The sequence below is a fragment of the Oncorhynchus masou genome, chromosome 11 (assembly GCF_036934945.1).
Source record: "Oncorhynchus masou masou isolate Uvic2021 chromosome 11, UVic_Omas_1.1, whole genome shotgun sequence".
Taxonomy (NCBI): Eukaryota; Metazoa; Chordata; class Actinopteri; order Salmoniformes; family Salmonidae; genus Oncorhynchus; species Oncorhynchus masou.
In genome coordinates, this window is record NC_088222.1 from 48,072,589 (window position 1) to 48,089,317 (window position 16,729).

General features: G+C 42.2%; 1 protein-coding gene and 1 long non-coding RNA gene across 2 annotated transcripts; one reads left to right on the forward strand and one right to left on the reverse strand.

The window, feature by feature from the left end:
- The first annotated feature begins 859 nt into the window (after window positions 1–859).
- Window positions 860–9,731, forward strand: LOC135547997 (uncharacterized). Its single transcript, XR_010456755.1, has 3 exons — window positions 860–923; window positions 1,220–1,261; window positions 9,241–9,731. It is a non-coding gene; the product is annotated as an uncharacterized LOC135547997 (long non-coding RNA).
- A 723-nt stretch (window positions 9,732–10,454) lies between these two features.
- Window positions 10,455–14,601, reverse strand: LOC135548769 (early growth response protein 1-like). The gene is made up of 2 exons (XM_064978672.1): window positions 13,931–14,601; window positions 10,455–13,448 (listed from the first exon to the last, which is right to left on the reverse strand). The coding sequence occupies exons 1-2, from the start codon at window positions 14,139–14,141 to the stop codon at window positions 12,166–12,168; spliced, it is 1,494 nt and encodes a 497-aa protein (XP_064834744.1). The 5' UTR covers window positions 14,142–14,601; the 3' UTR covers window positions 10,455–12,165.
- Between the last annotated feature and the right edge of the window lie 2,128 nt (window positions 14,602–16,729).

The following is a 16,729-nucleotide window of genomic DNA, read 5'->3' on the forward strand; positions in this document are numbered from 1 at the left end:
GGTGGAGTGCTGCAGAGATGACTGCCCTTCTGGAAGGTTCTCCCATCTCCACAGAGGAACTCTAGCGCTCTTGTCAGAGTCATCATCGGGTTCTTGGTAAATAGATTTGTGTGATTTGCAAATATGAACATATTGAATTAGATTTCACATAATTTGCCTATTTTCATACAATATTTCAGAGAAGTTGTAGTCAAAAAGTATTATACTTGTGTCCACATTCAACTGGTAAAAGTTGATTTTGATATGATTAAGGAGGGAAAATTACCTATGTAATGGATGGAAATAAAGAGCATGAATCAAATGCATTACCTACATTATCAAGGTAAACAAAGCAATTAATTAAACCAAGCAATGGCGAAAATTAGGAAAGTAAGCTACAAAGGAAAATATTTTATACAGGTACTGTAGCTTAGGTAGTTTAAATAGGCTAATAAACAGTTATTCTAATCTTCATTTAACAGTAGTCTAACCCACAAATTGCAAAGAGAAATGCATTTAGGCCTACATTTATGGGTAAATTAATTCCATTTGTCTATCCTTATATCACTGACTGCTTCAATCGAGTCATTCTGTAGTCTGTTTGATGAAGGCCTCTATAAGGTCCTTCTTCAAAATCTCTTGGTTTTCGTTTATGCTACAGTACCTTAGCATTGTGCCTTGGTTTTCCTTTATGCTACAGTACCTTAGCATTGTGCCTTGGTTTTCCTTTATGCTACAGTACCTTAGCATTGTGCATGGTGAGTTGTTGCTCTTGAAGCACATTTAACGCCAGACCGAATCGTTAGTTCCCAAAAGTTTAAAGGGTGATCTGGGTGTTGGATGTGCAATGATGATTTTTTTGTGTTTGTTGAGAGTTTCAGGTTGTTGAGGTCGCAGTAGCAGCCTTCTGTTGTTCCTGGTTGAGAAGAGCAGACGAGGAAACGGTACAGTGTGGCACACAGCCAGTCGTTTTGTTCATGATGTATTTCTGTCCCTTTCCTCTGATGAAGTACAGAAAGTGCATGTGTTGGTCTCCCTTTCTGAATTAGCCTACACTAAAGTCTAACTTGGAAGTCTAACTTGGAAAATTGTTTGAGGTGCTGTATAGTGTCCATTTTGTCAAGTTGTTTTTGCTCGCTGGCTAGCTTCCTTACTCAGTTCAAGGGATGCGCACTAAATGTGTTATGAACACCAAAATAAGCAATATACTGTATATAATGCCTTCCCCATCCATCAACAGTGACTGGAGTCAGGAACGGGCACACACGTCAACGATTTGAAGGTAAGCACAGATCGACAATAGCAGTTTTAGCAGATTTGGGAATTTTATGCATAAAAAACACCAAAATCATTGAGAAGAAATATCAGATAACAAAAAAAAAAAAATGGTGGGGGGCTTTGACAACAGCTTTTTTTCAATAGATTATACCTGCACATGACTGGGTGCTGCTGAAATCACCTTGTTCTAACTAACTTTGCTCTACCTCGTTTCTATCGTACATTTCACAGTGTTCTTACTCAAGAGTCTCACTGTAGATCTGTAGTGTGCCATTTCTCTCCTCATTTTGAGCACCAGTGTTAGGGCAAAGACACAGGAGCCAGATTGAGACTGAAGGTCTCATGGCTCTGTTGAATTGACTAATTACCACAGTGAGTGCGGTCCAAATCCCTGTGAAGTGCATTTGAAGGGCCTGGATGAAAGACTGCAATTAGTGCGTATAAAGTAATTGCTGGTAGACAGAAAACTCAAACAGGCTGCTACTGTGTCTGTGAGTGTGCATGTGCATGTGCATGTGTGTCAGTGTTTGTCTGTGAGTGTACATGTGTGCATGTGTATGTGCTTAGGAAATAGGCTGCTTGTCTCATGCGTTACATGGATACTCTTTAGCTAACCAGCATTCACATTGTGCTTTTTACAACAGCTATATAAAGTCAAACTCACACTCACACACTGCGAGGTAGCAACTTGCTACTTTCGTTCTCTCCTCGATACGCCCTCAGAGGACAGACTGTCATAAAACAAAGCACACTGACAGTTTCACAAAAATTGTGATGCACCAAAAGGTCTGAAATAGATTTGCTGGTTGCTATAATAAAGTGAGTGTTTCATGCAGCTAGCTGGTGAATCAGAGGATAATTATCCCTACATGATGATGCTTGTCATGTCAGTCCACCCCCACACATGGCAGCCCTGGATGGATAATATTAGCAATAATAATAGCAATATCACGCTGTGGTGGGAACCTGCTCCCCGACACAGTGTGTGGATTAGAAAAGTTGGCTGTTTCTGAACAATACGCTTGTAAAGTGCATGTGTTATCAATGATATTGTAATGGTCACACAGATACCGATTAGGACACATAATCACACGGCATGCAGAATTTTAAGAAGAGCATTCATTTAGGAGAGTCTTTTGAGACTGTCACGCTGTAATGGGGGGAGTAAGCCTTGGGAAACACTCCCTGTAACTATTCCCCAGGTCGTTGCTGTAAATGAGAATGTGTTCTCAGTCAATTTACCTGGTAAAATAATGTAAAGAATTATTTAAAAAACATACTGTATGTTAATCTCACATTGATTACAATATAGAGTTCTGTTGGTGTTAATTACAGTGATCACATGACAGACTGTGCCTTGCTTTATGATTCGACATAAATGATGTGTTGTACTGATCAGTAGAAGTGGCAGATTTAGTTATAGGCCCCGTTATAGGCACGGGGCGCCCGCACAATTTTTTGGGGAATGGTGATATTTGCGTGATCAGGTTTCTATTGCTCATTTGGGAAGGTCTCCCTGGGAAGGTCATTCAGGGTTCACCCAGGGAGCCATACAAGCTAGAATCACCACTGATCAGTAGGAACATGGGACTGGTTCCCACACACACATACAATACTTATCCATCTCGCTCCATGTCCAGGGATAGCCTGAGAGAAAACCAAGTCCTCCGAGTATCCTTTGTGTATAACTGTCAACTGTGCTAATACTACATCTGGCAGTCACAAATCACGTAAGATCTCATCTCATTCTTTACACACAACCCCCCTACCCACCCAATAGGCTACAACCTGAAAACCCTGTCACCCCACTTCTTACAACACAGCCAACTTCCATTCCCCTGTTTGTTTAGTCAGACAATAATTGCCAACAATTAAAGCTGTCATTCCCTTACACAGCAGCTATCATCAATCTACTGAGAGAACAATATTACAATATTGTTTTTCTCTACAGTCACAGACAGAAAAGGGGAAAAAATTGGAGGGAAAAAATGCCTGCACCCGTTTGCCAGGGCAGGCAGCCAAAGGAGCTCAGGAAGCACCAAACATAGCTATCAGGATGTCCGGCACTGGGACAGGAAGAGCCTTCTATGGGCAGAAAGGTTTCCTGACTGGCTGGAACATCTGGTGACATTACCTATGCCTATTGGCTCTTGAGGCTGGGTCATATGAGGAGGACTGCTGAGAAGCAGGCTGCAGTGGCAGACAGGCAGGGACCAAGCTGATCCAGAGCCAATCCCTATTCCAAAGGCTTGGTGACCGGGAGGGCACAGCCACACCACAGACAAGACTGAGAAGACGGAGCCAGGGGGTAGGGCCAGGACCGAACTAACACATTTTGGGCCCCAGGACACCTACCTCCAAGGGGCCCCAAATGGAGTGCATTTGGAAAGCATTGACTCCTTGACTTTTTTTCACGTGTTTTTCCCCCTCATCAATCGACACACAATACCCCATAATGACAAAGCAAAAACCGTATTTCAGATTTTTTTGCGAATGTATTAAAAATAAAAAACTGATATATCACATTTACATAATTATTCAGACAACCTCGAGTCTTCTTGGGTATGACGCTATAAGCTTAGTACACCTGTATGTGGGGAGTTTCTCCAACTCTTCTATGCAGATCCTCTCAAGCTCGGTTGGATGGGGAATACTGCTGCTCAGCTATTTTCAAGTTTCTCCAAAGATGTTGGGTCCAAGTCTGGGCTCTGAATCGGCCACTCAAGAACATTCAAAGACTTCTCCCAAAGCTACTCCTGCATTGTCTTTGCTGTGTGCTCAGGGTTGTTGTCCTGTTGGAAGGTGAACCTTCGCCCCAGTCTGAGGTCCTCAGCGCTCTGGAGCAGGTTTTCATCAAGGATTTCTCTGTACTTTGCTTCGTTCATCTTTGCCTCAATCCTGACTAGTCTCTCAGTGCCTGCTTCTGAAAAACATCCCCACAGCAAGATGCTGTCACCACCATGCTTCACCGTAGGGATAGTGCCAGGTTTCCTCCAGACGTGATACTTGGCGTTCAGGCCAAAGAGTTCAATCTTTGTTTCATCAGACCAGAGAATCTTGTTTCTCAAGGTCTGAGAGCCCTTTAGGTGCCTTTTTGCAAACTCCAAGCGGGCTGTTATGTGCCTTTTACTGAGGAGTGGTTTCCATCTGTTCACTCTACCATAAATACCTGATTGGTAGAGTGCTGCAGAGATGGTTGTCCTTCTGGAAGGTTCTCCCATCTCCACAGAGGAACTGCAGCTCTGTCAGAGTGACCATCGGGTTCTTGGTCACCTCCCGGCAGTTAGCCTAGTGGTTAGAGCATTGGGCCAGTAACTGAAAGGTTGCTAGATTGAATCTGTTGTTCTGCCCCTGAATAATCCAGTTAACCCACTGTTCCTAGGCCACCATTGCAAATAAGAATTTATTCTTAACAGACTTGCCTAGTTAAATAAAGGTTAAATATGAAAAATAAAAAGGCTCTTCTCCCCCGATTGCACAGTTTGGCCGGGCGACCAGCTCTAGGAACAGTCTTGGTGGTTCCAAACTTCTTGGGACCATCAACACAATCCTGTCTCGGAGCTCTACGGACAATTCTTTCAAACTCATGGTTTGTAAATTTCTCTGACATGCACTGTCAACTATCGGACCTTATATAGACAGATGTGTGCCTTTCAAAATCAGGTCCAATCAATTGAATTTACCACAGGTGGACTCCAAATCAAGTTGTAGAAACATCTCAAGAACGATAAATAGGAAGCAGGATGCACCTGAGCTCAATATCGAATCTCATAGCAAGTCAATTACACAATAGAAATATGTACAGTGTGTGCAAATGTAGAAGAGTAGGGAGGTAAGACAATAAATAGGCCATAGTTGTGAAATAATTACAATTTAGCATTAACACTGGAGTGAGATGCAGATGATGATGTGCAAGTAGAGATATTGGGGTGCAAAAGAACAAGAAGATAAATAACAATATGGGGATGAGGTAGTTGGTTGTGCTACTTACAGATTGGCTGTGTACAGGTGCAGTGATCAGTAACCTGCTCTGACAGCTGATTCTTAAAGTTAGAGAGGGAGATATAAGATTCCATCTTCAGTGGTTTTTGCAATTCGTTCCAGTCATTGGCAGCAGAGAACTGGAAGGAAAGGCAGCCAAAGGAAGTGTTGGCTTTGGGGATGACCAGAGAAATATACCTGTTGGAGAGCGTCCTTGCTATGGTGACCAGTGAGCTGAGATAAAGTGGGGCTTTACCTAGCAAAGATTTATAGATGACCTGGAGCTAGTGGTTTTGGCGACAAATATGTAGCGAGGGCCAGCCAACGAGAGCATGCAGGTAGCCGTGGTGGGTAGTATGTGGGGCTTTGGTGACAAAACGGATGGCACTGTGATAGACTATATCCAGTTTGCTGAGTAGAGTTTTGGAGGCTATTTTGTAAATGTCCAAAGTCAAAGTCAAGTATCGGTAGGATAGTCAGTTTTACAATGGTACTGTATATGCACTACCGTTCAAAAGTTTGGGGTCACTTAAAAATGTCCTTGTTTTTGAAAGAAAAGCTATTTTTTTGTCCATTAAAATAACTTAAATTGATCAGAAATACTGTGTCAACATTGTAATGTTGTAAATTACTATTGAAGCTGGAAACGGCTGATCTACATAGGCGTACAGAGGACCATAATCAGCAACCTGTGTTCCTGTGTTCCAATGGCACGTTGTGTTAGCTAATCCAAGTTTATAATTTTAAAAGGCAACTTGATCATTAGAAAACCCTTTTGCAATTATGATAGCGCAGCTGAAAACTGACCTTCTTGAGTATCTGGAGTATCAGCATTTGTGGGTTCGATTACAGGCTCAAAATGGCCAGAAACAAAGACTTTCTTCTGAAACTCGTCAGTCTATTCTTGTACTGAGAAATGAAGGCTATTCCATGCGAGAAATTGCCAAGAAACTGAAAATCTCGTACAACGCTGTGTACTACCCCCTTCACAGAACAGCGCAAACTGTCTCTAACCAGAATAGAAAGAGGAGTGGGAGGCCCGGTGCACAACTGAGCAAGAGTACAAGTACATTAGAGTGTCTAGATTGAGAAACAGACGCCTTACAAGTCCTCAACTGGCAGCTTCATTAAATATTACCCGCAAAACACCAGTCTCAATGTCAACTCGGCGACTCCGGGATGCTGGCCTTCTAGGCAGAGTTGCAAAGAAAAGCCATATCTCAGACTGGCCAATAAAAATAAAAGATTAAGATGGGCAAAAGAACACAGACACTGGACAGAGGAACTCTGCATAGAAGGCCTGCATCCCAGAGCCTCTTACATACATTATGCACATAAAATCTACATAAAATGAAATGAAATGAACATTTTAATTAGAATAATGTTTGATATAACAAGGGAGTTGGAGGATGAAGAAGAGCACAACCTCCGCAGCTGACAGTGATATCATCTGTACGTCGATGCTAAATCTGGTTTCTACAAAAAGAACAGCAATGGAAATGATTGGGTGATAACGTATAATGGAGAATTATAAGGTTCTAAGGTGAGGCAAAATCGACTGGGTAAATTACACTTAACAACGTGGATGTGGTGAGCATAGAGCACACAGATTATGCGTATCACACTCTTCAGTTCTTCAGTGTAATTATCAGAGGCTTCAGCAATATTAGGAAGGAAAGTGGCAAGGGGTTATGCTCCACACTCCCAAGTCTCATCAAAAGTTTCGATTAAATGGAGAGACTTGGAGAGTTGTTCATGGAAATCGTGAATATCAAAATGACACAAAGCTTTCCAGAGACCTGAGAGAACTTGCACACCCCCACACTTCCATTCCATGGGAGTTTAGGCTGGTTGACATGGAAACACAGTTTTCAGAGGAAATATGGTAGGCGGGAGGAAGCGCTATAAAAGCTTTAAAGAGAGAACAATGCTTCATTCTCGTCACCCGCCCCTGAACGGTGTAAACATTCTACACTCCTATTATCCAACTCATTATCAAAGCATAAGGGATTTATATCTATTCGGCATCTGGGTTTTCATTAGGGATCAGGCTAGGGTGACAAAATAATTGCGACTGTGCAGAAAATACCATGAACCGTGAAACGCTATGCGAATCATCTGAGATTTCATGGGTGCAAAATACTTGATGACAAGCCCATATTTTAATGTCTGTTGTAGGGACAACTGTGATGGGTAATCTTTTATATTCTTGAGAGAGACTGTCCTTTACACCATATTCCCATCAGTCCAGAGAAACCAAATCTTTGTGACATCACTATAAGTGAAACCAGCCTTACACTCTTTGTCATTTTTGGTTCTAAACTTAACCTGGCCAAATTTCACCAAGCCGCGGACAGCTGTATGTGTGATGCATGATGGGAGAAGACCAGACGTTTGCACGTACAATACACTGCAGTCCACCCACTCCTTGTTCCCACCACATAGCTTGACTGCTGTCAATGCATTTCTATAATATTTGCCTACTGCCAATACTCGGTGTGAAAATCTGTGCTTTTTAGAGAAAATCTGTTGCTTTTCTCCTGTGTGACGTATTGAGAAAGATTGATTCATAAAGAGAGTCATTCTCACTCACATTCAAAGATGAATGTTAGCTTATAAATTGGTAATGCAAGATGTAATAATTGGCAGAGTCTTATACTAAAATATGAACAGGCCTCCACGATGTTCAGCAGGCTCAGCACTGCTCATGACACTGTGCTAACATTGGCTCATGGCCTGATTTGAAATTATTCTCAAGTAATTATATTGCAAGTCACAGTAAGGCCCAGTTTTATGACTCAAGCATTTCTGTGAGTCAGAACCTCCTATTTGTACTGAGGTTAATTTATGTGACCAGGGCTAGAAAAAAATGTAAGATAGTAGGCAGGTGATTGTGGTGCCTGATAAAGTACGGTGCAAGTTCTATGAGGATTGTACTATTCATCAGATGTTACCTGTGTGTTGCTTACTAAACTACATTGAAATATCCTGAACTCATTGCCCCAAATAATGAATAGGCACAGTCAGAAAGAAGACAAGATCAGGACAAAGGACACATGTTAGAACCAGGTATAAACGTGGCTTCCGATAGTTGTCTTATTTATGATTTGTGCTCACGTGCCTCTGTCAGACTGTTTTCATCCTTTTAAGTGGGTTTCACAGTGGTGCCAGTCAAAAGCCTACTAACCCTAAAGAACAAGAGGCCTCATATTATATCTCTACATCAAAAGGAACCACTGAGCCCAGTCAGAAAAAACGATTACCCAAAGTAGCTTTTCTGTATCTGACCCTGACATTTGTATCACCGCTGAAGACATGCCTATGGGCCTGTTGCTGCCTGCACCAGAGACATTGACAGAGAGATGGGAGGGATAAAATGAATGTTTTTCCTAGGGAGAGAGATGGTGTACGTGAGCGACTACCCCATCTCTAAGACTTAGGCTTCGGTGTCGTCACACAGGTTCATGCAAACGGCATGCTCAGCAGCCCCTGGATATTTACAGACAAATGTATGAGCAGCGGGGTTTTAGGTTTGATATTCAGGAGCACAACAATAGGTGCTAAAATGCATATTGATATGTCTCAAATATGAGTCCATATGCCTCCAACACCATATGCAATGCAATGCATATGCAATATGCAATTATCTACACAGTACTTACCAAATAATACTTGTTTCTTGAATGACACAATATACAATCTTGTAAGAGGTGGTTTCTAATAGGTTGTACAATTCCCAGCATGATAAAAACTTTGCCAATGCTGTGAGTTAGGGCATTCACTGCATACTCCTCCTGTGCCTGATTGTGAGTTGAATGTGGCAGCAGGTCGGTGTCAGACCACAGGCCCTGTGATTGAGAGGCCCTTGACTGCCACTTGTTCCTCTGCCAGAAAGAGGGTGGAGGGACCTCCATGGCTCCTCACCCTCATAGACCTACACCGAGTGTACAAAACATTACGAACACTTTCCTAATATTGAATTGCATCCCCTTTTGCCCTCAGAACAGCCTCAATTCGTCGGGACATGGACTCTACAAGGTGTTGAAAGCGTTTCACAGGGATGCTGGCCCATGTTGACTTCAACGCTTCCCACTGGTGTGTCAAATTGGCTGGATGTCCTTTGGGTATTGGACCATTCTTGATACACACGGGAAACAATAAACATGAAAAACCCAGCAGCGTTGCAATTCTTGACACACTCAAACTGGTGCGCCTGGCATCTACTACCATACCCCGTTCAAAGTCACTTAAATATTGTGTGTTTGTCATGGACGTCAGTCAGTAGATCAAGTCTGCATGGCTATGAGGAGAATTGACAAGCGTTGTGGTTTATCATTGTGGTTATTTCCCACCCTGCAATGCCATGTCATATTAGTACAGGGGGCAATGGACCATGTCCACAATGACTCACTGTGTTCTAGCGCTGGGGATCTAAATCTACTATGACGATTGACCATTGCTTCAATAAGCAAGTAAAAGTATGAAATCATCAATTATAAGCCCCTGTCTTTCCAAAAGATTTAATGGATTGGAGATTTATTCGAGACCACTGTGAAATCCATTGCCTTGTTTTGTCACATTATGGTTTCTGAATAAGACATATTATAGTACATTGAATGTAATGTGTAATATCTAAGCCTCTGCACCTACAAGTTCACATCGCTAGTATGATGAAGAGAGGTTGGTGTGGAGCCCAGGTGAGAGAAAGTACCCTCGAAGTTTCTAGACTGTAATGTGACCATAGCGATGAAAGAAGCAGGAGTGAAAGAAAATACCAGAAATATCATTTGATCTGTTTCAAGAGCACATGGTTGTTATAATGGTATGTTACTTTTCATTTATGAATATGGACATTTTATGTAGAAGTAATACACCTTATTTGAATGTTTTTCCTTTTTTTCCTTTGAAGCCTATGGTTCTTAACTTTTTAATTAGAAATTTGGTTCTGTAGTTTAATTCACTAGATATTAAGAAATTATTAAATTGTGTATATTTATTCTACAATGTGATGAATTAAACTGTAACAAGTATATGATAAATATTGCAAAATCTTTCTGCTGTCATCTCCGCTTAAGATTTGGGGTTCCTCTGAATAAGCACCTTTGAGACATTATTGCGCAGCATGCACGTGATTTTTTTGATTACACCATTGCTCTTTTAACACCATGGTGACCAAAGTTTTGTCTACAATCCTTAATGCAACGATGGTGAAGAAATTCGGCAGAAACAACAAAGCTTTTATTACAGGCATCGTTAAAGCGACACCAACAACACTTTAACATGGCTAACAACATCAAACATGGGAGCCATGAGCTGACAGAGCGAGTGTGAGAGTTGACTGAGGCTTGGCAGCAGAGAGAGGCCTGAGACAGTTTTGCTGTCATGACACCTGATGTATCCCAAATTGCACACTTTTCCTTACAGAGCACTACTTACTTTTGACCAGGGCCCTTTGGGAATATGGTACAATTTGGGATACACCCAGTGTCAGGGAAGTCGGTTGCTGAGACAACAGTCCAAGGAGCCACAGATGAGGGAGACACACATCTCACTCCTTACGGCAGCACTCAGTCTGATTCCTCTCAGATAGAGAGGGAGGAGAAGAGGGCCGCCACTTTGCCATTTCTGCTACTGCTCAGTAAATAGTATGATGGTATTGGACATAAAATGTCACATTCTGCCATAACCCTAATGCTCTATTCTTCAGTTTAAATTGATTGATGTTATTTTCAATAACTAAAATAAATGTGTGCTTTGATGTTTCCTTTAAATGTATGTCTCCGGTAGAGTGGGGAAAATATTGATTGAGAAAACAGGGGGGAAAAAAACCTACATTTTATCGTAATATATTGATATTTTATTAATATCCCTGTTCTTGAAGGATATCATGTACACCAAATATCTTTGGCAGTTAAGCGCATTCAATGCCTTAAGTAGCCAAAAACAGTCATTTGCTTTCACAAACACAACAACAAATAAAAATAACCACACAATAATGAACTGCATGTAAATAACATACAAAAATCCAATGCCTACTCAGTAGGTAAGAACAACATGTTGACTCCTGAATGCGTACATACTGTATTTACAGTTCAGTTATAAAAATATATATTATTTTGCTTACATTCTTGTGTAATCCGTGACCTCAGCTTCCTCCAAATTGCAACTTAAAATCGCTCTTACATTCCATAAAAAAATACACTTCACACCTTAAGGCTACTAATCACAGAGTGATAAACAAAACATAGTTTTGTTTGCTAAGCTTCAAAAAAGCCACCAAAACGTTTATAATGAAGAATGTTCATTATTTCATGGTGATAAAAAAACAACATGGGAGATAGTACAAGTGGGTGATATATACAAATGATAGAAACAAATGCCAGTGTTACAGTTAACATGCTCAAATACTTAATTGTTCTTCCCCAATAAAGTTGTCACACATTGTTACTACAAGATAAAAATATATTCAGAGAAACATGGTGCCATCAAGTTCAAATGATACCATGTAAAGAACGATAACAAGTCCAAGTAATTCTAAATAAGTCTAATAAGTCTAAAAGTAAGTCTAAGTAAGTCTAATTAGGTCTAAAAGGATGAAAAATGAAACATGGCACATGTACACTATACATGGGGCTGTTTGCGAACCCATCAGTCGTTTTGAATTTCAGGTTGTCAGTATCAAAGGTACCACCAAAGTCCAATATTCTATGTTCTTTAGATCTCTGAAAACTCATTGAAGTACTGAGGTTGAGTTGAAGAGAGAAACAGTTCCCTTTCTATCCTCAGCCATCTCTCTCTGTCATGTTTCATGATCTTTAATCGCTGTATGGACACGGAGGGAGTAAAAGTGCATTTGAAAAGGTAACAATGTTGTTTCCTTCTTCTCTTCTAAAATAAAAATAAATGATAATTAAAGATTTGAAAGTCTTAGCAGATATCAATGTTTTTTGGAGAGAGTGTGGACTGCAGTTTTGACTGAGGAGTGCCCACTTGGGAGATGTAAATGTTTGTGGGGGAGCCGTATGAGGTGGAAACCTGTGTCTGAAATGTACTGGAGGCTGAGGAGTACATGGTGTTGACTGATGGGGAGCCATAAGAGCTGTGCACTGGGGAGGAATAGCAGGAGGGTGCTGGGGAGGGGTATGAAGACAGCACTGGAGATGAGTAAGAGGAGTTAGGAGAGGGGTATGATGTGGAGGGGGAGGAGTACCCTGAGACTGGGGAGGGGATGGCCATGGGGGTGGGCCCTGCCTTCTCCACCTTTCTATCCTTTGCCTGCCTCAGGTGGATCTTGGTGTGCCTTTTGCGCTCATCACTGCGGGCAAACTTGCGGCCGCAGATGTCGCAGGCGAAGGGCTTCTCGCCGGTGTGCGTGCGGATGTGTGTGGTCAGGTGATCGCTGCGGCTGAAGTTGCGCATGCAGATGCGGCACTGGAAGGGTCTCTGGCCCGTGTGGATGCGGATGTGGCGTGTCAGCTCATCTGAGCGGGAGAAACGGCGGTCGCACGTCTCCACGGGGCAGGCGTAGGGGCGCTCGTGGGGCGGGGTCTTGCACTGGCGGTTGGGGTACTTGCACACGCGGTTGGGCTTAACTGGCGGAGACTGGTAGGAACCTTTACGATCCTGAGAGCCAGTCTGTGTGGCGAAAGCCTTGATGGTGGACAGGGGTGTGAGGGAGAGCTGCTGCTGGATGCTCTGAGACTGGAAAGGCTTCTGGTCGGGGGGAAGCAGGCTGATCTCACCCTGCTGCTGGGGGAACATGTAGTCTGGGATCATGGGCAGAGCCATGTTGGAGGAACAGGTCTTGCTGCTGGTGTAGGTGGGTGGTGGGTACTGGACTGAGGTGTTTGACGGGCTGGGGAAGGACTGGTTAGAGTCAGGGAAGAGGTTAGGGCTAACACTAGAATAAGTGGGTGCAGCTGAGTAGATGGGGTTGGAATCACCAACTTGGACAGAGCAGCTCATGGTGTGTGAGGAGGAGCTGACCGGAGCAGCAGAGGAGCACGGGGCAACTGAGGTGGGCGGTTGGGACATGCCTATCAGCCCACTGACCAGGCTGTATAATGGCTCTGCCCACAGGCTGTTGCTGCAGCTGGTTGCAGGCTCCAGGGTGAACCTCCCTGTGTAGGAGATGGAGGGCAGGCGAGGGGTTGAGTAGGTCTGGTCGATGAAAGACTTGTCACAGCCGATAGAGATGTCAGGTAATGTATCTGAAAGAACAACAACAACAAACAGTTAGCATTGAACAGTTGCCGTGTAAAAGCACATTTACATTTGCTGCAGATGGTAGCCCCCAATACTTTTTGGGATCCAGGGGGTGAGCATTGAAGAATCCTGCTGGTTTATACAAAATACATTCCACATCAAGTTACAAGGAGCGAGTACTGACAGTCTCATATTTCTACCAAATGCATGTAAATTACGCAATCAGTTAAATCATAGGACTATACTACATATTCATTCATTTTTTGTCATTTTTTGTTGCAAAAATTAAATCATCCAATCGTCAAAAAAAGACAAATACCATTACAACTCTATGCACAATAATAATAACACTTTTTAAAGCTATTTATATTAATATTTTTTTGCATAGACTATGTCAGACCTCAAATGCAACCTCATAGATTATGCACATTTTCATGCATATTTCTGAATGAAACCATAAAGAGTTCACAGTTAGAGCAGCCCTTACCTCCATTCAGATGTTCGTATGAGTCTCCTGTTTCCCCGGTCCCAAAGCCTACACCTTCTGGTGTGGAGGCAGCCAGGAATGTGGTCCCTGCTGAGTGGAGCAACATCAGCTCCTCCAGCTTGGGGTAGCTGTCCATGGGAGAGTAGGGGAAGCCTAGTGGGTCTGATGTCTGCAGAGCTGAGAGGAGCATCTCTGTCTTGGCTGCAGCCATGGTACTGGTGCTGCCGGTGTTCTGGCTGTCTGGAGACAGAGTAGCTGGAGGTGGAGACGCTGCTCCTGCTTGTCTCAGGTGAGAGGAGATTACCAGCTGTCTTTAGAGGATAATTCTAAAGATGCTGCTTACTGCTCTTGTTGAGGAAGATGGTCAGAAGAATCCAAAGGCTTTGCTGCTTTCAACTTGGCGTCTTTGCAAAAGGTCCCAGTCTTCATTCCAGAAGGGTAGGAATGAAAACATATATTTGTTTCTAATAATCCTGATGAGTGACTGTGATCAAGAATTAAGAAATATGTTGCTGTTGTGTTTTCCCTTTTGATTAATCTTTTAGTTCACGTGTTTGGTGTGTGCTAGAATAAGTTCTAAACTTGCCTACTATGGGGCTGTCTGCTCTGTAGCGTATTGACATGAGCTCTATTTGGCTCCGAGGACTGTTTCACTAGGCTGAGGATTCCACCGCTTTATAAAGCCTCCTGCCGTGACGTAAATGTCCAAATAAGGACTGGAGGAAAGCCATATTTAGGCAACGCAGTGGAGTACACGGAAGGCTTGTCAGAGTAAATGCAATGAGCGGGAGACTGTTTATCCAAATATTCAAAAACAATCTGATATTTCACACGGTGCATATTATAACAAAAGTAGTTTCTATATAGAAATAAGAGACGGCCGCTGCTGTTTTGCCGTGGTTTTCGGAATAAATGCACTTTTCCTATCTATACAGCGCACCGCCATTGCCGGAAACCTCGGCTATGACATGCCATATAAGGTCGTCCCTTCACACGAACCGGTTCCGGTGGGTTTCCACTTCCTTGCTCTTATTAGGAGTTTCCAGTGGTAATTCTGTTCAGGGCTCGGCAATAAATGTACGAGACCTGCTCAAATCCAGCACGATTTGAGACAATAACTATAATGTCTGCACCCAATGTCAAACAATGTCACAAAATGTTGAGTGTAAATTAATGTATATAGCCTACATATACATATATATTTACATACACATATAAACACATATACATATATTATTGAATAAAGCTCAGATTGTCCCAAAAGTAACATAACGACGCCTGATGGTATAGCGTCGTTATGTTACTTTTGGGGCAATCTAAGCTTTATTCAATAAGTGTCCAGTTATTTCAATGGCCGCAAACATTCTTACTTCCACTATATTTCAATATATCTTCAGAGCAAGACTCACTCCTCAATGCAAGATGGTTTGCGAGACGTTGTGCAAGATGGTTTGGCAAACCATGTGTTCTGGCCACTAATCAAACTGTACCCGATTCTCTTGCATGACGCTGTTCATTATGGAAGATTTGTAGGTTGCACAAAAAAATGTCACTATATTGTGAACTATTTCACTAGACCTTTGATCATAAACTTGCTCTCTGCGCTATTGGACATACAGGCCAAAGCCAATTCCGCTGCCCATGGGGTATTTCGTATTCAATACAGGTGAGTCTCTTTCTCGGCTCTACCTTCTTATTGGACACTATCTTGGCTACGGGAGCTATTTTTAAGACAGCAATATTCTGGTTAGGTTAGAAAGTGACGCTGGGTTGCCCCACGTTTGGGACTCGAACAATGCAGGACTTCCAGAAAGCGCAAGGAGAAAACTTTATTGCAAGGTTTAGCTATATACTTTAGTAAAATGTTCTTATTTGAACACACAAGTAAGAGTGATCGATCCAATTAGAGATGTGTTCAGTTCTGCCAGTTCTGTTCTCTGTGGCGGGCTCTCTGAAGTCAAGACAGGCGCAACAAAGCCTTCGACGCAGTGATAACTCTACTGAGCATGCTCCCTATTTCAATCTGCGTATCTGGGTCGGAGGTTCTGGCAGACTTTCTTGATTTCGTATTAGCGATGGTAAACTAGGACAAAACTGATCTGTCACATCATGCCATCACATGTTTGATGGTGCTTCATGAAATGAGAAAGAAGAAGTGAGAGGTTGGCAGGTTTACCTGGGTCAGTGAGTCGGCTACGCAGTGTGTGAGGGGCTATAGGCTGCTACGTGACTGTGTTTGGAGATCACAGGTTGTTATGTAATTTGTCCTACTTTATGACTCTGTTTCAATCCAGGGATTAAAATGCATCCCGGATAGCACTAACCCCTGCCAATTGAAGGAAAATAGCTAGGTTTTTACTTTTTTTATTGTTCACATTTTTGGGGAAACATGGCTTACTTTGGCAACCATTAATAATATGTGAAGTAGGTCTAATGATAATCACCGAATGTCATAACACTTCTGGTGTTTGTAACAGATGTCTCTTTGCTTTCATCAAATATTTTGAAGTAATTTGTTCGACAATCAGATGAAAGCATCATGACTGTATTTACTATTAGACTCATAAAAATGTTAGTGCACTAATAAAGGCTCCCCGGAATGTCACAGTAGAAGAAAAAAAAACGTTTCCTTGACAGAATAATTAATTATTCTCCTCATTGACTGTGCATGTTAGGCAAATCTTACTTTTACCACTCCCTAAATTGTTGAATGTTTTAGCAGCAGTTTGACTAGCAGTTTCTTACTGGCATAAATACTGATTATTGACATAATATTTTTGAGTTAACATAACAAATCAA

Excerpts from the sequence above, each read along its gene's own strand:
- LOC135548769 (XM_064978672.1), bottom strand. The coding sequence starts at position 14,141 with ATGGCTGCAGCCAAGACAGAGATGCTCCTCTCAGCTCTGCAGACATCA. Across the intron at positions 13,449-13,930 it reads ATACGAACATCTGAATGGAG|ATACATTACCTGACATCTCT; the intron begins GTAAGGGCTGCT and ends TTGTTCTTTCAG.